We start from the raw sequence: 25,185 nt of genomic DNA on the forward strand, positions 1-25,185 counted from the left end.
TAGCTCCTGCAAAGTGAACAAAACATGTCTTGTTGGGGTATTTCTTGATGCTGCACTTCCCTCTGCATGGATGGACAGAAACTCAGGAACTGGGGAATGGAGATTTATTAGATCATGCCCAGCCCTCTCATGCCGCTCACAGGCCTTTTCTTCCCACAGTCTCTCCTCTGGTGTGTTTCTCTCCTAGTTTTCTCAAGAATTTGTTTTCTCCATTTCTCCTGGGGAATAACTTCTTTGTGTGACCATAGGGGAATTTATGTAGGCATATTCCTATTCTTTTTTTTCTTTTTTTCAGCTCAGTTTTCTTGGTCTTCATAATCCTTTACATTACCAGAAATATCCTCTCATCTTTCTAGAGCAGGTATTTCTAGATGGATTTTTTTCCTTCCTTTCCATTTATTAAGTTGAGTTTGTTTTTCTGCTTTGCTTTCTCTCTTCATCAATCAGCCCTAAAAGCCATTAATCATTTTCTACTGTACTGAAAATTATTTTGCTTATTCCCATATCAGGAATCCAGGGTTGGTGTAAATCAGTACTAGAGGAAACCTTACTAAAGTAGGATGTACTCATTCTCTGGCTCTCTCTCTTTGGTTCTTTCTCTTACTCTGTTTTTCTCCAAACTTCAAATGGAAACTATTTTAAAACATTACTTCTAAACTATGAAGAGTTAAAGGCTGAGTATGAGTGTGTATGTATGTGCACACACGTGTGCATGTGTATGTCTGTGTGGTTAGATTATGTTTGTTGTCAGTTACTCTTTCTTGGGTTTTTTGTTCCGGTCCTGGGACTTGAACTTAGGGAATGGGTGCTGACCCTCAGCTTCTTTGGCTCAAGGCTAGCTTTCTACCACTTGATCCACAGCTTTACTTCTGGCTTTTTGGGTAGTTTCTTGGAGATAAGAATGTCACAGACTTTCCTGTCTGGCCTGGCTTTGAACCACAGTCCTTGAAATCTCAGCCTCTTGAGTAGCTAGGATTACAGGTGTGAGCCACTGGCGCCCAGCTGTTCTCAGATACTTGAGTGGTATTTTTCATACCCTCAGAGCTATAAGTCTTTTGGATTTCTTCCTGAGGACTTGGATCCAGTTCAATTAGTACCCTTAGAACTAGGATGTGGTATTCTACTTTAGACCTGTTATCTTAGGAGTAGAGAAAAGAAATAAGCTGTTGTTTGTAGTATTTGTAGAATTTAGAAAAACATTTAAGTAGCCCTGACACTCACTTGTTTAAAGTAGGTTAGTAGACCCCAGTGTCAGATAAAAGGACTAAAGCCTTAATATGCGGTATGGTTTCCTGGAAGAGACAGTCCAATATGATAGACACTTATGTTATTTACAATGATAAGACCCCTACCCTTGAGACTTGACTAGGTAATTCTAAAATGTATTGAGAAATATGAAAGACCAGGATGAGTAAGATACTGTTTTTTTAATTGTTCTTATACTTTTCTTTTTTTCATATTGGTTTATACACATTATATGGGGGGGGGGGAATAATTTCATTGTTTATATTTCAGTCAGTTCCCCCCCCTCCCTCATACTCCCCGTGCCATAACTTATAAGAAATATTGCCCACCACAGGTTTCCTTGTTGGGTAAGATACTTTTAAAAGAAAAAAAAAAAAAAGATCTGCCGGGTACTCCTGTAATCCTAGCTACTCAGGAGGCTGAGATCTGAGGATTATGAAGCCAGCCTGGACAAACAAATCCAAGAGACAGTTATGCCCAATTAGCCAGCAAAAAACCAGAAGTGGAGTGTGGATCCATGGCAGAGTGCCAGTCTTCAGTGAAAAGGCAAAGTGCCTGTGGGAGGCCTGAGCTCAAGCACCAGCACCAGCACACACATAAAGATGGATTGACTTGATCTGTCTGGTCCTGACGTTCATTTACAAAACAATGTGACACTAGCACAGGTAAGGATACATACACAATTGGGCTAATAGGAAAAGACCAGGAAGTGGTGCTGTGGTGCAAGTGCTAGTATGCTGGCTTTGATCTTAGAAGTTCAGATATAGTATATACTCAGGCCCTGAGTTCAAGCTCTGGAGCTTGAACTCACACACACACACACACACACACACACACACACACACACACAAATTAAAGCAAATTATAATACACTTTCCAAGTTTGAGTCCTAGTCTCAGACCTTAAAAAAAAAAAGGAAGAAAGAAAAAAGAAATAACCAACCTTTTAGGGGTTGGATGCATGTCTCTGTTGGTAGAGTGCTAAGACAGTGAGCAAATGCATGGGGCACCAAGTTCAAGTCCCAGTCTCAGACCGAACAACAACAACAACAGATAAGATTCTTTCCAGCTTCTTCTCGCCGGGTTCTGTGAGCGCAGAGACAGCACGTCAGAGCAACAGAAGGAAGCAGTCCTCAGATATCATGTAGGGAAAGTGAACGCCTGCTTCATTCTGTATGCAAAAAATCCAAACCTTAGCTGAGCTGTGAGGATGGAGATTTCTTTCACCGTTCTGTAAAGCTATTGTAACTGCTTACCCTTAATTTTTTTATGATCTCATGATTTGATTTGCTCTTACCAATTGCAAAGTCAGGACAGAGAAATCTCAGAGACTGTGATTTCCAATTAACCAGCAAAAAAAAAAAAAAAACCCTCCAAGTGGATAGAGCATGTCAGTCTCCTCAAGCATTTATCCATTTCCTCATGTGAAGGCCATCACACTTTTTTTTTTTTTTGGTCAGTTGTGGGGCCTGAACTCTGGGCCTGGGTGCTGTCCCTCAGCACTTCAGCTCAAGGCTAGTGCTCTACCACTTGAGCCACAGCGCCACTTCCGGCTTTTTCTGCTTATGTGGTGCTGAGGAATGGAACCCAGGGCCTCATGCATGCAAGGCAAGCGCTCTACCACTGAGCCACCTTCCCAGCCCCCATCACACTCCTTTTGTTACAGCTTTTTGAGGTGCACCTTCTTATTCTCAATAGTCACCCAGTGTGCAGAAACACACCAGAAGGTGGCTATGAGATGATGACATAACACCTGTTGATGAATTCTTCCCCATCTTGTTCTCTCCCTACTCTGTACCCTGATCACCTGCTCTTCTCCTCTCAACTTCATCTCGTTGTTTGTTTTGGCGATCCTGGGGTTTGAACTCACTGCCCTGAGCTTAACCAGGCAAGCACCCTGCTACTCGAGTTCAAATCCCCCACCATGGCCTGGCTGTGTGACCATGAGAAATAATGGATTAAGACCGAGGAGATGCGGAGTGTGCCTCCCATAGTGGGTTTTGTGAGGATAAAATCGGGTAACACGTGTCAGGCCCGGGCACAGCGCCTGGCTTGGCACAGAGTAAGCACAAAACAAACGTGTGTGATGATGGCTGGCTAAAAGAGTACAGTTTACAGGAATAGAACTAGCTACTCTAGAGAGCTCCACGGGAGAGGAGAATCATGGGCCCTGCCTCAAAGACCGACATGTTTGTTTTTCTTCCTTCCAGAATGACAGCGTAAAGCGAGTCTTTTCGGGCATTCAGCCGACAGGAATTCCTCACCTGGGAAATTACCTGGGTGCTATTGAAAGCTGGGTGAAGCTACAGGACCAGTATGAATCGGTGTTGTACAGCATCGTCGACCTGCACTCCATCACCGTCCCCCAGGACCCTGTCGTCCTCCGGCAGAGTGTCCTGGACATGACCGCAGCCCTTCTTGCCTGTGGCATCAACCCTGAGAAAAGCATTCTTTTCCAGCAGTCTCAGGTCAGATTCTCCCATTACAACCACTGTTCTTTTCCCGTAATTCAGAGAATGTGTGACTCCTTTGAACAAACTAGCTGGTCGTTGAACAAAACGAATGCTGAGGAGCTGAAACGCGTGTTGGGCAGGAGGAAGGTCAAGGGGAAGGGAGGGGACAGAGGAATGGAGGGAGGAAGGGTAGGGGTGTGAAAATGGAACCAGGGTTGGGAGGGAGGGGGAGAACAATTGAAGAGGCCACGTGGATTAAGATGCACTGTATTCATAACCTGACATGCCGAATTGAAACCACTATGTACAAATAACTATTTGATATTTTTGTTTGTTTGTTAGTTTTGTGCCAGCCCTGGGGCTTGAACTCGGGGCTTAGGCACTTGTCCCTGAGTTTCTTTTGGTCAGGGCTAGTGCTCCCCTACTTAAGTCACAGTTCCACTTCCTGTATAACAAATTATAAACTCAAAATCTATGATGAAATCATGGGGTGCTATGTTGGTATCACTAGGTCTAGATTACAACTGAGAATACTTTTATTTTCAGAGTATTTGGGCAAAGATTTTAATAGTTCCTAAAGCTCCGCTGGTGATATTATATATATATATATATATATTTTTTTTTTTTTTCCAAGAATGACTTGGTCAAATACAACTGCTTTAGTTTAATGTTTTGCCTTTATTCTGTGTGTGTGTGTGTGTGTGTGTGTGTGTGTATGTGTGTGTGTGTGTGTGTGTGTGTGTGTGTGTGTGTGTGTGTGTCCATGTGTCCTGGGGCTAGCACTCTGCCACTTAAGCCACAGCTCCCCTTCTAGCCTTTTGGGGGTTAATTGGAGATAAGAGTCTCACAGACGTTCCTGTCCAGGCTGGCTTTGAACTGTGATCCTCAGATTTCAGCCTCCTGTGTAGCTAGGGTTACAGGTGTGAGCCACTGGCGCCCAGCTGTTTTGCCTATATTCTTATCCTTAAGTGTCCCTATATTTCAATCCTATTTTTCAACTTCTCTCCCATGAGGTAGATTTGTAGTCTCTCATTTACCAAAAAAGTCATATCTCATCAATAATTCTGGCCTGGGACTTGTTTTTCTCTGCTGGATTACATGCGAACAGACGAGTTCGTACTATTGAGTCATCTCCCAGAGAGCAAGGATCACATTTTCTTACCAGTGGTTTTGTGTAATTCCATTGTTGCTTTCTTGGCTCCTGCATTTGGAAGGCCTACCGAATAATTCCCATTGTTCATTCTTTATATAATAGCTTTTGAGAAGACTTGATAAAACAAGATGGGAAATTGGAAGACAAAATCCCAGTGTCATATTTCCAAGCCAAGAAAGGCTCAGAACAAAGCCAGGATAGTTGAGTCTTAGCTTCACTATGGATACATTGGTCTATTCCTTGATTAGCAGATAGCCTGGCACAGAGACAAGGCAAAGAAGATAAAAATTCTGACATGGCCATGCCTTTGTTGTATGCTTTAACCTACAGCAAAAATCCAACCAATTAATGATGTTTCTTTGGTCATAAACTTTCATGATGATATTAATAAATGTTTTGATACCTACAGAACTTAACATAATGATTCACACAGAATCAAAACATATATAGTAGGCTGGCACTGGTAGCTACGCCTGTAATTTTAGCTACCTAGGAGGCTGAGATTGAAGCCAGCTTGGGCAAGAAAGTCCCTAAGACTTTTATCTCCAATTAAACAGCAAAAAGCAGGAAGTAAAGCTGGTAGAGCACCAGCTTTGAGTGAAAAGCTAAGGGAGGAATAGTGCCCAGACCTTGAGTTCAAGACCCAGTGCTGGCACAAAAGCACACAAATAAACAAACAAAAATATACAATTGAGCTGGAAGTGTAGTTCAGTGGTGGAGTATTTATGAGTATGTGTAAGGCCTCAATGCCACAAAGAAAAAAGAACAACACACACACACACACACACACACACACACACACACACACACACACACACACACACACACACACATATCTTCAAGCTGGGTACTAATGGCCCATACCTATAATTTTAGCTACTTAGGATAGGTGAAAAGCCATCTGTCCATCTGTTCATTCACTCCATCCTACCCCCCAGCACCACTTTTGCTGCCTTTGGGGTAAGAGACTTAATTCTCCTCCTACCTGCTCACCCTTCTCATGCTGTTGGCTCAAGAGCTGCTGCCTCAGGGCAATGGGAGCTGGAGCATGCTCAGTGCCCTCATTCTCTCTTGCCTGGACCATCCTGTTACCATTCACTCCATTCCTCCTTTCACAGGGTGGTGGCTCAGGTGCCTTTCCCCATCACAGTCCTCTTAGATGAAATCTACATCAGCACCTGGTTTTTGCCCTCTGGTAAAAAGTCCAACCTCAGTTTAGCTTAGGCCTTGGAAAGCCTCAACTATGAGGCCCTGGAGGGCTCAGGCCAGTGTTTCTTTCACTATTTGGTGAAACTCTTGAGACTCAGCATTAATTTTTTTTTATGATCACATGATTTGATTTGCTCTTACCAATTACTCTTTGCCTCTTTGCTGAGAAACATCTTCTAGTTTTATTTTGACAAAGTTTGATAAATCTATTATTAACTTACAGGACAGATCATTTCGCCCGGCTCAGGACTCTCATCCTAACTACTCAGGAGGCTGAGATCTGAGGATCTTGGTTTGAAGCCATCCTGAGAGGAAAAAGTCAGAGAGATTATCTCTAATTAACCACCAAAATCCCACAAGTGGACATGTAGCTGAAATGGTAGAGCTCCAGCTGTGAGAAAGAAAGCCAAGTGGAATGTGAGGACCCAACTACAGTACCAGCACAAAAACAAACAAAAACCAAACAGACAGCAAAAGAAGTAAAATTAAGAATTTTTGAAATTGTCAGCTAGAGAAAACTATTCTTTTTATAAATATGTCCTTCTGCTAAAGTATGAAGATAGTTTTCCCATGAGTTATCATTGTACATCAGGAAAAAAAAAAAAACCAACTCCTAGGAATGAGTTGAAGTAGGGAAAAAGAATTTAGCTATCTCCTGACACTGATTTTTACCAATAATTTTCATCTCCAATCTTTTACATTCTTTCTCGGCGGTTTGGAGCAATGGAAGTGTTTTTTTTTCCTTATTATTTTCTTTTTCTTTCTCTCCCACTGGTCTGTAGACATGGTGCTTCCTTGAAAATATGTTTGCCATATGTGGGGAATTTTCCAGCTCCTTGCTTCTGAAAGGTGTGTGTGTATGTGTGTGTGTGTGTATGTGTGTACATGCATACACGTGTGTGAGAGAGAGTACCCCTGTGTGTGTATTTGGCATAGGTTTTCATCTGAGTGCCAAAGTCAATGGTCTTTTATTTCCAGAGCGCCTAAGTGCAGATTAGGCGTGAGACCCAGAGATGTCTCTGAGGCCCAGGTCCCCGCATCTTCCCTTGTTGCTTTCCCTGCAACCTAATCGCCCTGCAGATGGGAAGTAGAGGGGGATACACAGCCTTCAGCACTGGCTCTCTGCCGAGGCCAGGAAAGCGAGGACAGTTTAAAGCGTCAGACGTGGAATTGCAAGAGGTCCAGAGCGGGCCAGGGGAAGTCAAGGGAGCAGAATGGAATCTGCAGTTTTGGGATGAGGACTTGCTCTCTGATCAGAGTTTTGTTTTGTTGCCCAGGAAACTGAAATCAATGATAATAAATAAAAGAGGACCCTAGGGGAATGTGTTTCTGAATAAAGGCCAGAGGAACTGACCATATGAATCTTGGTTCACAGTGCACCAACAAAAGCCTGGATCCCCTTGTCCCTTTCTTAGAGGTGTGAAAACAAGGTTTAAAATCAGAAGTCTCTTTTGCCTTCCTTTATCCTGGTACTTTTGGAAACATACTTGAGTATGGATGTGTGTGTGTGTGCATGCATGTGTCTGAGTGCTGGTGCTTTACCACATGAGACACAGCTTCATGTCTGGCTTTTGCTGGTTGATTGGAGATAAGAGTCTCATGGATTTATCAGCCCTGGGCTGGCTTCAAACCTCAATCCTCAGATCCCAGCCTCCTTCCTGAGTAGCTAGGATTACAGGCATGAGGCACCAGCATCTGGTCTTACAAAGAGGAACATAAATTCCCATTTTATTTAAATAAAATGATATGCCATATTTGGCAAAATAGTAAGTTCATTGTACCCCACTATATATATATATATATTCCTCCTCCTCCCACATGTTCCTTGACATTATAAAGGATTTATATAAGGGTAAAGTAGGATTAGAAGACAAATAGTAGGTTTAAGATACTACTTCTTTTTATCCTCAATAATAAAATATTTTCAGGAGAGTTTCTTATTTCTTTCCTTTTTTTTTTTTTTTTTTTGCAAAGGCAGGGTGAGGCTTTTTAAGGAATATTGCAACCACTCAGAAAAGTATGAAGATGGATGACTGACTTTTGAAATGCTAACCTTTTGGCAGTACTTTCTTATGTTTTTTTAAAAAATGGAAATAAAACATAACAAATATAATAGAAACTTTCTGTATTGCTCACTCAATTTCCACTCTACTCTCTGTTCTCCAAAGGGTATAACCTCTGTATCTATTTGATATTTATCATTCCTACATATGTGTTTAAATCTTTATTACAGATGATATGGCTATAAATAATATGTATTGTTTCTTTGGCATGATTTTTTTTGTGTGTATGTTTTGGTACTTGAGCTTGAGTTCAGAGCCTTAGGATCTCAGCTACTTTTGCTCAAGGCTGGTGCTCTACCACTTGAACCACACCTCCACTTCCAGCTTTCTGCGGGCTAGTTGGACGTAAGAGTCTCATGGACTTTTTTGGCTTCTAACTGTGATCCTCAGATCTCATTCTTCTGAATAGATAGGATTACAGGGGTGAGCCATTGATACCCAGATTTCTTCTCCCATTTAAAAAAAAAAAAACTTCCCTTCTCTTTCTTCTTAAACCTTTATTCTGTTCCCCTTCTTCCTTCTCCTTCTGTTTGTAATTTGACTGCCTTTGTGAAATGTAAGCACCATTTTGAGAAACAGTCCCTGGGCCAGAGTTGCTGACCTGCACCGTGTAGGAGTGTCCCCTGTGCCAGGTGACTGACAGGGCACCCCTCCCACCAATATGAGGATGACCCACAGACTCCCTTAGCCAACGGGAAGCAAGGGCCCTGATGACATTGAAAGTTATTGTCTGAGAAGTACACCCTGCCTGCTCTTTTGAGCTACCCTTTGCATGGAACAGCTTCTGATTTTTCCACTTTCAGGCTGGATGAATCCTTAAAGCCAATGTGGGTCTCCTGTTGGCAGTATATAGTTGGATCTTACTTTTTATTTTTATTTTTAAATCCATTCAGCCATTCTGTCTTTTGATTAGAGAATGAGTCATTTACATTTTTTTATTTTTAAATCCATTCAGCCATTCTGTCTTTTGATTGGAGAATTGAGTCATTTACATTCAAGATTAGGATTGGTAGATAGGGACAGACCTATGCTGCCATTTAGTTATTTGTCTTTTGAATGCTTTGTAGTTCCTTTGTTTTCTTTCTCTCTTGGTGTCTACTGCAATGATTCACTGCTTGCTTGCTTGCTTGCTTTTTGTGCCAACTCTGAGGTTTGAACTCAGGTCTGGGGCACTGTCCCTGAGCTTTGCTTTTTTTCCTTGAGGCTAGTGTTTTACTGCTTGAGACACACTCCTTCTCCTGGCTTTTTGGTAGTTAATTAGAGCTGAGAGTCTCACAGATTTTCCTGCTTGAGCTGGCTTCAAACCATAATCCTCACATCTCAGCTTCCTGAGTAGCTAGGATTACAGGTGTGAGCCACTGACTGGTAATTCAATGGTTTCTGTCGTGCCAAATTCAGGTCCTTATCATTTTTGTATCTACTTTATTTTTTATATCAATGTGAATAATATTTAAAAGGCCATTCCATGTTTGTTTCAGTGCTCTTGTGCTTTTTCCTTTGTCATGAAAATGGAGTACACCAGAAAGGGGGCTACTTCTTCATTTTGGGTGCTGGAATGAAAAGATAGGTAAATACAAGGGAAAGCTAATCTGTAGATTAATATGGAGTGTGACTAGAAAAGAAACAGGTTCCTTCAACCACTTACATCTTGGGCTATTTGTTACCCAGTATGGCTTAACAAAAGCTGATGGGTATATCGGTATAAGTAACAAAGAATGCAGACCCTGACACCTCATGTAAGCTATAGAACTCAGGTGGAGGTAACTTAAAAGTCTGGAGCTAGCTCGACTTTGGAAGCATTGGATAAAGACTTTAGGGAACTCTAGTTGTGTCCAGGCAGACATTCACTGGCCTACACGCCTTGATAGGAGACAAGCCAGTCCAGGAGAGTGAGAGTGTATCATTGATACAGAATCTCTTTTAATTAAAATCAGATCCCCAAACAAGGTTCTTGTTAAAGGATTTGTCATGGGGATGATATGATCCTAATAAAAATAACTCAGCATGAAATTGCTCGTTTCCTAGCGGAAGCAATAAAGGGAAACTTGTAAGTCTGAAGAGCCTTCCCAGTGTCTTAACTAAAGCTTACAGGACCTGATTTCTGGGAAGATAGTGTGGGTGCTGGCAATAGTGAGGTCCTAGAAGACATTGCAAGTACCTTAGAGATTCAATCCAGCCATTCATTGAACCGGTCTCCGTGGGCCGCATGGCTAGCAGCTATGTATCTTGGAATCACAGTTGCCTGGACTCCTTTTTTGAATTAAAAATCTTTTTTGGAAAAAATAATACAGGTAATGACATAATACACATTCGTGTTCCCAACGCCAAGGATGAATATGTGAATATCTTGTCATATTTGCTTCAACTTCCTTATTTTAAAAAAAAAAAGAAAGAAAGAAACTGCAGGTGAAGATGGCTTAATCCTTGGCATTGCCTAGAGCCTTTATCTCTCCTTTATCTTCCTTGCTTCCATTTCCTCTGACCCTAGGCTAACCCTAGGCAACCAAACCCTTGGGTTTGATATGAATCAACCTAACTTGTGCTTTATATCTACATATACTCGTATTTTGCACTCATCATTAAAGAGCAAAAACATGAAGCATATGAACAGGTGGTAAAGCACATGGGAAAATCCAGGTTGGACAGGATGGTGTGGCCTGGGCTTTGGTGTAGTAAGGTAAATATTGGGGGTCCTGGGCAGTACCAACTGGTGTCGCTAAGATATCCACAGAACACCAGCTTTGTGGACCCCTTGTCAAACCCAAAAGCTCTATGTGGTATGTTTCTTACCCCATTTTTGTTTTGTGTGGGTACACCAATGTCAGGGCTCGAACTCAGGGCCATTCTTAGCTTTCTTGCTCACAGTTGGTACTCAACCACTTGTGCCATTCCTCCCATCCAGCATTCTGCTGATCAATTGGAGATGCACTCTTGAAGGCATTTCTTCCCAGGCTAGAAGTGAGTCTCGATCCTCCCTATCTTAGACTCCTGACTAGCTAGGATTACAGGTGTGAGCCACCAGTGCCTGGCTCAGTCATCTCTTCTCTTTCCTGTGTGGGGTGCATTCCTGTTCTTCCTTCAGGAATATTGAACACTGAGTTTTCCATTCTGCTCTATAGTCAGTGATTCTTCTCCTGCTTAGTGCCTGTGGCACTAAGCCTACCTTAAACTTTTTTCACTCTATAGCCCCTTCCCGTTATCCCATCTCTATTCTTAAAAAACAAATGTTTTACACATGTGACTAAACTGCACAAAGCCAAACATTTCTGCATAATGAGTGCATGCAAAACTGGAGAAATTGAAATATGAGATGCAGAATAATATCCTGGTTATAATATTAAACTGTAGTATGTGGTTACGCAAGACATTGACAAGGGGGAAACAGAATGAAGGATGTACGAATTCCCAGTGTTATTTCTTACAGTTATAGGTGAATCTACAATTACTTCAAAACAAAAGAGTTAAAAGTATTCCTTAAAAGTGTCAGTAAGTACTGACTGTTTACTGTGTGTTAGGTACCATGCTCAGCACTGTGGTTAATCTCATCGTATTGCTTGAAATCTGAGACACAGAAAGGTTAAGTCATTTACTCTGGGTTCCTTAGCTAATAAGTGGCAGAACTAGCATTCAGATCCTACCAACCTCCATCCCAAGATACCACTCTGCTTAGCCCGTTGTCTGTTTGGCTTCATATCCTGCCTCCAAGTCTGGCTCTTCGTCTCTTTGTAAATTTAGCTTCTGTTCCAATCACTTGAAATTGCTTTGGTCGGTCGGGGTCAGTTGCCAGTTCTACCTGTCTCTTTCTGCATGCAGCCTTTGTCAGAGTTCCTCCCTTATCAAACACTTTCTGAGGGCGTGTGGTGTCCCAGATTGTGCTCTACTGGAACAAACAAGACAGAGAAAACTTCAGTAAGGAGGAACACATCTAGGCCAGAAATGGAGCCTTAAGCACAAGAGCTCATGGACAGTGCCCAGTCCCTGAGTTTAAACCCCAAGCAAACAAAGCAACACACGTCTTCACTCATTACTAGCTCCTTTCTGCTTACCGCCACCACCAAGCTGTTTGTGGAGGGTAGTGGGCAGCTGGTTGTCACCTCCCTTCTGTTTCCAATGCTTGTTTTGTCTGTAATTTCACGACATAGGAAAATATTATTTTTAAATATCTAGCATGTTTTGTGGCAGTACTTGGGCTTGAACACAGGACCTGGGCACTGCCCCTTCACTTTTTCAGTCCAGGCTGGTGCTCTACCACTTGAGCTACACCTCCACTCTGGCTCTTTGCTGGTTAATCATAGGTAATTATCTCATGCACTTTTACTGCCCAGGCTGGCTTCAAATCTCGATCCTCAGATCTCAGGTTCCTGAGTAGCTAGGATGATGGATGTGAGCTGCTGGCGCCCGGCATGTCTAACACTTGCTCTTTCTTCCAGAAGTCTCAATCCTTCTATGTACTTGTCAAGAATATGAAGAGAAATCCTGAAATAGTACCTTTCTTATGGAATTATTAAAGATGAATTGTGGGGTGGGGGGAGATCAATTGTCTTTGACCCACTACCTACTTTCCCCATATGATGATAATTTGAATTAATTTGATGCTTTCTAATCTGGAAACACCAGGAGTATCTGGGCCGAATATGAGGTTTCATTTCACATGTCCAAACAAAAAGCTACTCCAAGGGAAATGCTTGAGTTATGGCGACATGGAGCTAGCTTTTGCGTAGCACCAAAGCCAAGCATTTGCAGCAGAGTTTCGAGAGGGAGGTGTCTTGTCTCTTTCCACATGTCCGTGGTCGTTCTGTGTTTTCATTCCATTCCTCCAACTCAGGAAAGAAGAAGAAGCATTCTTTCACACTTCTTCATGCCCAAACCCAGCTCTGTATTCATTCTACTGGGAATGGATTTTGCCTCATAATTGAAAGCAACTCTAATCCCCTTGCTCATGTCCCGGGTGACTTGTTTGTGTCTGATAACTGTTTATGGATAGCAGAAATAGGCAATTTTCTTGTACAGTATTGTCAAATCCGTTGTCTTCAATGAAACCAAATACATCTTGAACAAAAGATGGGAGATTTGACCCGGTGACTTGCAAGGCATTAAAAGTGATTCCTTGTCAAATGCATGAAAAACAACTCTTCCCTTTCTCTAACTTGAGGGAGAAAAAGGGGAGAGGGAGAGAGAGAGAAAGAGAGAGAGAGAGAGAGAGAGAGAGAATCTCACACCAGATGGCAATTCTTTGCTAGCAAAATAGGCTTGGGTTGGTTCAGCTCCATTCCTTTATGTTCCTTTTGCAAAACCCACAAAAAACACATTTGGGGCCACTCTGTGGAGTTGGCAACCGTCTCTGCGTTTTAAGGGAATCATATGGACACAAAGAAGCCACAGCTGATGAAGGGCTGGGAACCCCAGGGCTCAGAGTGGGATGCAGAGGACTGAAATTTAGGTCATCAGTTAGAATGTGGCCTGGGCCCAAGATTATTCCCAATTTTACCAAGTTTGGTTACTTGATTAGATTTGATTCACACGAAAGCAAATTGAGGGAAGCTTGTTGACTGGACCTCTTCTTTAGAGGATAAGAGAAAGAGGGAGGAAAAGAGAAAAGGAGGAAGAGGGAAGAAGGAAAGGAAAAGAAAGGAGAAGGGGGAATGAGGGGGAAAGTAGGGGGTAAGAGGAAAAGAAAGGAGATGGAGGAAGAGAAGGAACTAGCAACTATAAAATTACCCTTTGGATGGTCGGAAGATAAAATGATTCCTAATTTCTAGATCATTCTTAATGCAGAGAATTTAAGCTTTATGATGTTCAGTGCCTTTTTCTACTGCTCACATGTAAGATATTATAGCTGTTTAAGTGATTCAGAAAGCACTTGAGACCTGTGTGTGCACATGAGAGAGAGAGAGAGAGAGAGAGAGAGTTAGGCTCTGGCTCATGCCTATTAATTCTATCCACTCAGGAAGCTGAGATCTGAGGATCAGGGTTGAAAGTCAGCCCTGGCAGAAAAGCAGAAAAGTTCGTGAGACTCCTATCTCCAATTAACTAGCAAAAAACCTGAAACTCCAAGTGTGATTCAAGTGGTATAGCACCAGCCTTAAGCACAAAACTTAGGCCCTGAGTTTAAGCCCAGTACCTGAGTGAGGAAACAGGCAGGGAAGGTGTGGGGGCTGGAATGGGAGTGCAGGACAGGAAGAAACTTTATCAGTAAAGATGTTGAAGGCTCTGGTCACTCTTAGCTCAGGATGTTAATGAGGAGGACTTAGAACATTACATTTGCTGGTGCTAGTGGCTCACGTCTGTAATAGCTACTAGCCACTCAAGGAGGCTGAGACCTGGAAGATCAAAATTTGAAACTGACCTGAGCAGAAAGTTCATGAGACTCTAGTTAACTAGCAAAATACTGGCCTGTTGGTGTGGCTCAAGTTGTAGAATGCCAGCCTTGAACAAGAGAACTGAGAGTAATAAGTCCTGAGTTCAAGCCCCATCATGATACCAAAAAAATCAACTCTGTGTGTATTTGTATCAGTTGGCTTTTATTATTTCTTCTTCACCCAAGGCCCTGAATGCATCCTGAATAACAACCTAGCCCCTTGTACCTTTTTTTAAAAATCTGGAGGTATTTTCAATCATTTAAGATAATATTTGCTGTCTCTTAGAAAATATGAGTCATCTTTGCTAATGATCTTTTATTCCCACAGGTGTCTGAGCACACGCAATTAAGTTGGATCCTAACCTGCATGGTCAGACTGCCTCGATTACAACATTTACACCAGTGGAAGGTAGAGGCCCACACAGTGTTTTTGATAACCAGAATCCTCCCTGTCTGGTACCTGCCATTGGCATCTTTTATCTCTCTGCTCAGGGTATTAAATGGAAAGAGAAAGGGCTCATCAAGATGCCTCCTGACCTACAACTCCCACTCATTTTCTTCTGTGTTGGCTAGGCTTGATCATGATTTTGAACTTACCACATGGTAATTGACAAAAAGGAGCACCATTTCTGAATGACTAGGCCTTCCAACAAACTGGCAAAAGAGACAACATCTTAAATTTAACATTTAAACAAGTTGAGCTCAGGCAACTATTCAAACCCACAGGGAGAAAAAAAAATTAAGGCTGTCCCTCTTCTAAGAAGTTGAACTGAGAAAGATAAATTGGATAATTTGCAGTACTTTACTTCCATTTCTTCCTGCAATTGGATAACTCGAAGGTCAGCAGCCCCCACCGACGTCAACACTCATTTCATTTTCAAACCTCTTTTGAGGCTGTTTTCAGGGCTATTGATTTCCACTCCTGTTGGCCTTCAAAGCCTTCACAGGCCCTGCAGAAAGTAGCAGATGTTTTCATGACTATATATTAATTGTACAGCGAGGGTTCAGTGTGGTATTTCACACATGCATACATTGTACTCGGAGCAAATTAACCCCTCTGTTACTTCCTCTTTCCCCATTCTGGCAACCCCACTATTTTTCTACAGGTTTCTGAAAGTTTCATTAAACCAACTGCATACACAGACTCAATGAATTTCAGCTATCCCCCCTCCCCTTCCCCGTAGTTCTTTTTCCCCTCACGCTTCCCCATTTTCTTCCCAGTCTCACAGTTACAATCATGTTGGGTGTGTGTGTGTGTGTGTGTGTGTGTGTGTGTGTATGCATGCATGCATCATATACATATATGTAGGTTTTAGGTCTAGATTTTACCTATAAGAGAAATCATATGATCTTTGTCCTTGTAAACTTGGCTTCTTTCACTTAACATGAGGATTTCCAGTTCCAATCATGTGATTGCATTCCTTTTTTTTTAATTGAACCTTGCCTTCTCATTCACTTTTCCACTCAAGACTGGCACTCTCCTACTTGAGCCATATCCTCATTTCCAGCTTTTCGGTGGTCAATTGGAGATAAGAGTCTCATGGATGACTTTCCTGTCCAGGCTGGCTTCAAACCTCAACCCAAGGTCTCAGCCTCCTGGGTAGCTAGGATTACACACATAAATCACCATGACTCCACAAAATTGAGTTGTTTTCCTCTTTTCTGGTTTCTAAGTTAAAAGCTCATGATTTTTCCCAAGTGATGCAAGGAAACCTTATCAGGGACACTGCAGCAGGGCATGCTAATTTACCCTACTTCTGGAGATTTAATTTCATGATCATTTCTGATCTTATTTATAAAACCCAAAATGTATCTGACTTTGAAGCCTGGTACATGTCTTTGTCTTTAACGAAATAAAGAACCAATAGTGGCCTGGAGTGTAGCTGGGTGGTATATAATACGTGCTTACTATGAGTTATGAGGGAGGCCCTAGGCTCAGTCTCCAACACCAAATACAAATTAAATCAACAAGATAAAGGCAGCTGGCTCATACCCATAATCCTAGCTACTCAGGAGACTGAGATCTGAGGATCACCGTTCAAAGCCAGCTCTGCAGAAAAGTCTATGAGACTCTTATCTCCCATTAACCAGCAAAAAGGTAGAAATGGAGTTGTAACTCAAGTGGCAGAGTATTGGCTTTGAGTGAAAAAAGTTAAGGGTCAGCGCCCAGGCCCAGAGTTCAAGACCCAGGACTAAAAAAATAAAAAAATGAATAAGTAAAAATAAAATGTCTTGACTCATATAATTAGGTTCAAATCAGGTCTTCCCCCTCTTCTCAACTCCCATAGACTAAGAGTGCCAAGCAGCAGCAGGAAGGAACGATGGGTCTGCTAACCTACCCAGTGCTCCAGGCTGCAGACATTCTGTCCTACAGGTAAGGGGAGAGCCTACCCAGGCTCATAACATGTTTTTTATGTGGGGCTGCTTGTTTGTTTGCCTTCCAGTACCAGGATTTGAACTCAGGGCCTCAGTTATGCCGAACTTTCCTGTTTAGCTGATCCTCTACTACTTGAGCCATGGCTTTTGCCCAACATTTTACTGGTTATTTTGGAGATAGAATCTCATAGACTTTTTTGTCTGGACTGGCTCCAAACCATTATCCTCTGGATCTCAGCTTCCTGAGAATTTTTTCTAAGAAGCTGAACTGAGAAAAATCAATTTGATAATTTGCAGTACTTTACCTCCATTTATTCCTATGGCTGGAGAGCTCATGGATTCTCCACGAGTACTTTCCCACCCCTTTCTCCCAGTGCTGGGCTCTGATTCTTCCCCAGGTGAGCTAGAGCTCTTTACCTCTAAGTCCAATAGCTTGGAGATGTTATCTGGTACCTTCAAAACAGGACTCCAAAGTCCTTAGACCCTTGTGAAGGAATCATCCCGAGGAGAGGCTGCTGAGCTTCTGAGCATAGGTATGCATAGGGTGTCTTGTGTTCACTTAAGTGCTGGAATCTTGATAATATTTAATATGTCTAAATACACTTTCTACTTCTCTTGGGAAGTCTAGATTGCTTTTCTCTAATAAGTAGCAAGACAAAAATATCATAATATGTTCCTAGAGAAGTAGGGTAGAAAGATTCCATAAAGAATGTTGACTTTTTTTAACCTGTAAAATATGACTCATTATTCAGTACAAGGGTTATTAGAAGATTAAAAATGAAATATGATGCACACAGCATGGTGACTGGGAAATGTTACCTGTTTGTGGTTAATCATGTGATTGATAATGTTGATTATTGTGTCTGATTTTCTTTTTCAAACCCTACTGTGTGTGTGTACGCGCGTGCGTTCACGTGCACACACATATGCACCAGTTCTAGGGCTTAAACTCAGGGTTGGGAAGTTGTCTAGCTCCTTTGCTCAAGGCTGGTGCTCTACCACTTCTGGCTTTTTGGTGGTTAATTGGAGATAATAATCTTACGGATTTTCCTGCCTGATCTTGCTTTGACTTGTGATCCTCAGATCTCAGTCTCTTGAGTAGCTAGGATGACAGGCGTGGGACACCAGTACCACCACTTTAAATCACAACAGCAAAACTTACACAAAGTGCTTTTTCCTTCTGCATAATTTCTCAGATAGAAGATTGGTTTTTACTGTAGAGCTTAGCAACTCATGAGGTTTTTTTTTCCGTTTCTTAAGATGGAAAACTTTCACATGTTGTTGTTGTTGTTGTTGTTGCAGAATGCTCCTCTGTGGCATGTGAGAATTTCCAGCATCACTCCATGCAAGCTTTGGGGCCATTATTAAGTAGAATAGCCACACACCTGTCTATCTGATAACTCAGACCACTACCAAGTGAAGAACCGGTTGGTTTTGTGTACAACATGCAAATGCCAGGCAGAGGGGTGATTCCTGGACTGGCCAGGACAGGTAGGGGGCGGGTCAGGGAGGGAATTATAGAATACCACTGACATTAAACTGTTACAATTGTTTATTTCTGAAATTTTCTACTTAACGTTTTTATTTTTATATCACAGTTGATCCCCAAGTAAATAAAACTTCAGAAATTAAAACTGGATAAATTGGCAGAATGCTAAAAGATACTATCATTCTCTTTGTCTATAATGTGAACATATACATTCTAACTCAGGGGAGAGGGTATTAAGCAATTTATATATTAATTGATATCACCTGGGATAAACTCACTTAAAAAAATTTAAGATATGAAAGGAAGCTTTTAAAATGCTGATATTGGCAAAAACAGCTTCTTAGGATCGCAAAACCTGTTTTATGTGCTGCCCTTTTTAAAGCTGAGCCTGAGGTTTTAAAAATCCTTTTATCTTATACAAAAACCATAAGTATTTCAGACATGGAAGGTAAACCTTAAGAGTATCCTGATGGCTTCTTGTCTGTCTGCCTGCCCCTTCGACATCACATAAAAACATGGCATGCTTCTAGCCATGGAGATCTCAGTTATCAGTTAACTCCCAGCCTACCTTAGGAGCACTTAACTGTTTTTGTTGTTGTTGTTTTTGGCTAGTCCTGGGGCTTGAACTCAGGGCCTTGGCACTGTCCATGAGCTTCTTTTGCTCAATGCTAGCACTCTACCACTTGAGCCACAGTGCTACTTGCGGCTTTTTCTGCGTATGTGATACTGAGGAATTGAACCCAGGGCTTCATGCATGCTAGGCAAGCACTCTACCACCAAGGCACCTTCTCAGCTCGCACACTTAACTTTTACTGATCTGGTTATTAAAAGAACATTCTCTTCTTCTAAAAAGAGGAGAATTGAGGGAGGGTCTCACCTGTCTTCATCTGCATCCTGGTGTTTTGGTTTGTTCAGAAAAATAGATTCGAATGATTTTCCTAGCTAGGCACAGCCTGTAATCTTACATCATGCTTATAATCCTAGCTACTCAGGGGGCTGAGATCTGAGATCTAAGATCTAACTTGAGATCTGAGATCTAACCTGGATGAGAAAGTCTGGGAGGCTCCTATCTCTGATTACTCACCAAAAGGAAGCTGGAATTACAGGTGTGGCTCAAGTGATACAGCACCAGCCTTGAGCAGAAAAAGCTAAAGGACAGCACTCAGGCCCAGAGTTCAAGTCCTGTACTGGGGGGCACAAATGGGAGAAAGGAAAGAAGGGAGGGAGGGAGGAAAGGAGGGAAGGAAGAAGAGAGGAAGGGAGGGAGGAAGGAGGAAGAAAGGAAAGGGAAGAAGGAGGAAGGAAGGAAGGAAAGAAGGAAGGAAGGAAGGGAGAGAGGGAGGGACGGAGGAAGAAAGGAAGGAAGGAAGGGAAAGAACAGAAGAGGGAAGGAAGAGAAGAGGAGAGAATAGAGAAGGGAAGGAAGGAAGGAAGGAAGGAAGGAAGGAAGGAAGGAAGGAAGGCAGGCAGGCAGGCATAGCATATCCAGTAACTGCCAGAGATAGGAGAACGCATCCTTTTTTGTATAGACAGTGCCAAGCCCCTTTCCCACACAATAGAATGAAAATTTAAAAACATAGCCAAAGAATTTGGAGGGTGGGAAGAGGAGAGGAGGGGGGGAAAGAGAGGGAAAGGAGAGAAGAGAGGGAAGGAGGGAGAAAAAGAAAAAAGAGACAAATCTGCCAGGAGGTTCTGGTTCTTTATCTGGACACTAATCCTGCCGGAGGGGTGGAGTGAGTCCCAAGGAATGGCTGCAAGGAGGAATTGCATGAAAAAAGAAAAATGGTTTAGCCACTAAAGAAGAAGATCAGAGGCATTATTATGTGACAGAAGTTATAACAATCAAAATTATGAAAGACTTGTTTTATGTTGTGTTGAAGAAAGCACGGCCAGGGTAAGAGGCAAAAAAAAGAAAAAGAAAGAAAGAAAGAAAAGGGGGAAAGGGTGGCTGTATTAATATGGCTATCATTATGCAGGGCATAAATTTTCACAGAGCAGCACTAAATTATCCAAAGGAAAGGAGGAGCGGGAGGAGCCGGAGGAGGGGGGCTGGAGGCGTGCAGAGAATCAGCCCCGCAAGTGAGTGGATCAAAGACGGGCTGAATTAATGGCAAGTGTAAACTCCGTGGCTGAAAAGTTAAAGGCCAGGATAAATTATAGGAGGTGAAAGGAGGGGGGCAAGGAGGGGGGACACAGAGGGAGCAAAGACCCGAAACAAACAAACTGAAGTCAGATGCACACAGCCACGTGGAACAACAGCACAGGTGCAAAAAATTAACATGTTCTAATCCTTTAAAGAAAGAAAAGAATCCATTCCCCAGAACTGTAAGAAGAAGAAGAAGACGAAGAAGAAGACGAAGAAGATGAAAGAGGAGGAGGAGGAGAGGGGGGGAAAGAGGGGGGGGAGGAGGAAGAGGAGGAAGAGGAGGAGGAGGAGAGGAGGAGGAGGAGGAGGAGGAAGAAGAAGAGGAAGAAGAAGAAGAAGAAGAAGAAGAAGAAGAAGAAGAAGAAGAAGAAGAAGAAGAAGAAGAAGAAGAAGAAGAAGAAGAAGAAGAAGAAGAAGAGGAAGAAGAAGAGGAAGGAGAAGGAGAAGGAGAAAAAGAAGAAGAAAAGAAAAAGGAAGCAGCAGCAAGAATGGACAGAAGGCAAAAATGTATTCTGCGCCATTGTGCAAACCCCAATGTGTTTTCTGTTTCTCTCGGTCGCCTGGTGAATCTGGAACTATTTTGACATGTGGAAATATTCATTTTGATGTGCTTAAAGTGTATTGATTATGGTAATTGTTTTCTCTGTGTTCGTTGCAGTCCGTGGTGATTTCCTTTGGGCTACTGTAACTGCTTTTTAAGCTGCCCTGCTGGCTAATTTGGTTTGGGGAGTCCAGGCGACTTCTGTACATCAGCCTCAGTGACATTACCCGGCCGCAGCCAAGTCCAGCCCGGGATGAGAAGCTGACAAAGGAGCAGGCGATGCTGAGCCTGGTGCCCCTCTGCTCAGGGCAAGGAGGTGGTGTGGGGGGCTTGAAAAAGGGGGTGTTCTCACGTTTTCTGGGCACTGAGCCAGCTTGCCATTCTGGGCTCTGTGGTTGGCCCTTATGGTTGTCTTAGAGTTTTCTCCACTGAGGTACTGGCCTTAGGAGAAGGGAGGGACACTGTCAGTCCCCAGTCTTGGTCTTTGTATTTCGCTCTGACTCCGTCTTCCTTAAGAGCGTTCCTGTGGTTCTGCTCTACCACTCCTGGGCGCATGCCCAAAGGAATCCAAGTCAGTAAGAAAAGAGACACCCACATACCCCTAGCTACGTGGCCCTGGCCACAGTGACCTAGAGATGGAAGTGGAGAAATGTGATCTGTCTATGTGAGGGAGTATTACTCAGCTATAAAGAAAAATGAGATTGGGCTGGGGAGGGGGAGGGAATGGAGAACAGGATCAAGATGCATTGTACTCGGAACCTGACGTGCTGAATTGAAACTCGACCCTTTGTACAACTACTTAAACTTCATAGCATTAAGAAAAGGAAGAATGAGATTGTTTTGTACAGGAAAATGGATGGAAATGGAGATCATCGTATTATGCGAAATAATAAAAGATAAACGGCGTGTGTTTTTCTCACCTACATGGAATCTAGATTTAAACAGAAAGATGGGAGAAAAGGAAGATCAAGGTCAGGGAGAGAGATGAGGACAGGGAGGCAATGGTGGGAGAATGTAGTCAAAGCAGATTATATGCCCGTAGGAAAACGTGAAAAGTTGTTTGGAACTAATAATTTTTAGAAAGAGTCATCAGAGTGGCTCACATCTGTAATCCTAGCCATGCAGAAGGCTGAGATCTGAGGATCGAGGTTTGAAGCCAGCCCGGGCAGGAAAGTCCATGAGACTCTTATCTCCAGTTATATACCAAAAAAGCTGGAAGTGGTGCTGTGGCTCAAGTGGTAGAGCACCAGCCTTGAACAGAAAAGCTTAGGGACCAGCTGAGTTCAAGCTCCAGAATTCCTGCAATACAGCCTTATGTTTGGGGATCACCTGATGTACTGTGTGAGTTAGTATTGGTCTCAGGTGTATTCTGGTCCCAGCTCAGCACTGCTGTCGGGTCTGGACCAGCCCTGGGATTGATTATACATTGACATTTTTCTGTTTTATTGGGCTAGACAGCAATCAAAAAGGAAAATAATCTTACAGGAGAAAAAGCCGCACATATCTTACACCAAGGTCTTTCATAGGATCTTTTTTCTTCCTATACTAGAGCTTGAACTCAGGGTCTGGGTTTTCTGTTCCTTAGCTTGTTCACTCAAGTCTGGCGTTCTTCCACTTGAGCCATGCCTCCAGCCCCTTTTTGCATTGGTGGGTTTTGAGGTAGAGTTCTAGGCTAATGCCTGGACTGTGATTCTCTTCCTTGTGCCTCCCTGTGTCTATGGCACTGCTGTGCCCAGCCTTTGTATTTCCCCCTCATAGCTGGACTAGGAGACACATGTCCTTGAGCTCAGCCAAATCTTCATTTTTTTTAATGAAATAGAATGTTATAGATCAAATTCAGATCTCCTTTGTTTCTTTCTTCAGAGCTATTTATTTCCTTTCCTCCTATTTTAGAAGGAGTCATAATTGTAATCACGCATTTGGGGAAATGCTTTCAATATTTCTTTTTCAGCATTGAGGTTTGATCCCAGGACCTGTGTTTTCTAGGTAGGCACTCTACCACTTGAGCCACGCCTCCATCCCTTTTTGCTTTTGTTATTTTTTTCAAATAGGGTTTTGCTCCCTCCTCTCCATCTGAGCTGCACAACAATCCTGCTATTTGTAATTCCCACATAGCTGGAATGACAGGCATGTGCCACTGTGCCCAGCTTTTCATTAGTTCAAATGGGGGTCTCCTTCACTTTTTGCCTAGGTTGGCCTCAAACCTCAATTCTTCCAATCTCAGCCTCCCAAGCAGCTAGGATTATAGGTGTGAGCCAGGGCACCTGGCTGTTATTTTTGTTCTTGTTTTCTTTTATTCCATTTGCAGTGGTAGGGATTTGACACTGAGCCTAACTTGCACATAGCAGGCAGTTTCTCTGTACAGCACCCAGCCTTTGGGATGCTTTTATATTTATAACTGCAAATCTATGCATCTATAAACAATAGGTAATATGTGCATGTGTGCTTTTCCAGTTGACATCCGTGTCCGTGGGCTCTACACGTTGTGTTGCAAGTTGCTTTTCCTCTTTGAGATTTGGCTGTGTTACACTTAGAGAGCTATCTCTCATTTAAGCTCCCTGCAGCAGATTGATTATCCTGCCATTGCAATGTACTTGCAAGCAAAGATGCCTAGTCCCGAAAGATCTTGAATCACTTGCCATGCGATGAGAGGGAAAAACTCCAGCCTGGAGAGCTTTTCCACAAGTGTTGGGTTTGCACAGTGGAGTAGGGCGACTCAAAGCATCTGGCTAGGGCTGTCCTTTTGCACTCTGACTGACTGAGGGCGAGTGGTGGGACAGCCCTGTTGTGTGCAGAGTGAGTGCTAGGAGGGCCTCCCCTCCCGGCCAGGCCAGGCCAGGTCACACTGCCACGATGGCTGCATTCTCCCTCTGGGGAAAACCCTGCAGCCCGGAGACAAGCAGGGTCTTGGGATGTCTGATGCAGGGATAAAGATGATAAAGACTAGGCTCGCCACGTCCCCTCCCCTCCATACCTGACACACATTCACTGAGCATCAACAGTGAAGAAAACAAGAAATACAGGCACTTGCACTACGGATCCCCGCTAACGACTTGCCTTCCTGACTGAATCTGTGGGTCTGTCTTTTATTAAAGGTCCACGCACGTCCCTGTCGGAGAGGACCAAGTCCAGCACATGGAACTAGTCCAGGACCTCGCACGGGGTTTCAACAAGAAGTATGGGGAGTTCTTTCCAGTGCCCCAATCTATTCTAAGTAAGTAAGAAATGGACTGTGCACTGGGGTGGCTCATCAGGAGAAACAACAGGTGGACCAGGCACTGGGATGACTGGTCAGGGGACACAATGGGTGGGCGGGGCGGGCACTGGGATGACTGGTTAGCAAGGTGAGCATTGGAGCCTCTGTGGAACGGAACTTGGACAGGCTGCAGAATATATTTGTTTGTTTTGGGTTTTTTTTGTCCGTCATGGGGCTTGAACTCTGGGCTTAGGCGCTGTCCCTGCACTCTTCAGCTCAAGGCAAGTGCTCTACTGCTTGAGCCACAGCGCCACTTCTGGTTTTCTGGTGGTTAATTGGAGATAAGAGTCTCATAGACTTTCCTGCCCCGGCTGGCTTTGAACCGCGATCCTCAGATCTCAGCCTCCTGAGTAGCTAGAATTACAGGCGTGAGCCACCAGTGCCTAGCAAGAATATGTTGTAAAATCCTTTTTTTTTCTCTGTCCTTCAGGACTGGGATTGCATATTAGATTATTTTGGAAAAGATATCTAAAATATTTGAAAAACATGGGAGAAACTAAAGAATTTCAAGTTATAATGGAAGTATTTTATAACAATACATTGGCACAACAAATAACTTTTCTTATTTTACAGATGTTAAATTTATATCTATATCTGTATCTATCTATATATATATGTGTATATATATATATATTTGTGTGTGTGTACTGGGCTTGCACTCAGGGCCCGGGCACTGTACCTGAGCATCTTTGGCTCAAGGCTGGCACTCTGCCACTTGTGCACAGTGCCACTTCCAGCCTTTTTTGGGTAGTTTATTGGAGATAAGAGTCTTATGGACTTTCTTTCCTGCCTGGGCTGGCTTCAAACTGCCATCCTCAGATCTCAGCCTCCTGAGTAGTTAGGATTACAGGTGTGAGCCCCTTGTATTTTTTTTTTTTTTTTTTTTTTTTTTTTACT

The 25,185-nt window shown here is 42.9% G+C and overlaps 1 protein-coding gene across 1 annotated transcript in view; it reads left to right on the plus strand.

Annotated features, from left to right (window-relative positions):
• The window catches only part of Wars2 (tryptophanyl tRNA synthetase 2, mitochondrial), a 52,848-nt gene that overhangs the window by 24,960 nt on the left and 2,703 nt on the right, over nt 1-25,185 (plus strand). The window contains exons 2-5 of the mRNA XM_042692317.1: nt 3,455-3,712; nt 14,809-14,889; nt 16,769-16,854; nt 24,128-24,246. Of these exons, the coding sequence (XP_042548251.1) occupies nt 3,455-3,712; nt 14,809-14,889; nt 16,769-16,854; nt 24,128-24,246 (544 nt within the window). The remainder of the gene's footprint in view (nt 1-3,454; nt 3,713-14,808; nt 14,890-16,768; nt 16,855-24,127; nt 24,247-25,185) is intronic.

Source organism: Dipodomys spectabilis, unplaced genomic scaffold, assembly GCF_019054845.1.
Source record: "Dipodomys spectabilis isolate Male_0828 unplaced genomic scaffold, ASM1905484v1 ptg000148l, whole genome shotgun sequence".
Taxonomy (NCBI): domain Eukaryota; kingdom Metazoa; phylum Chordata; class Mammalia; order Rodentia; family Heteromyidae; genus Dipodomys; species Dipodomys spectabilis.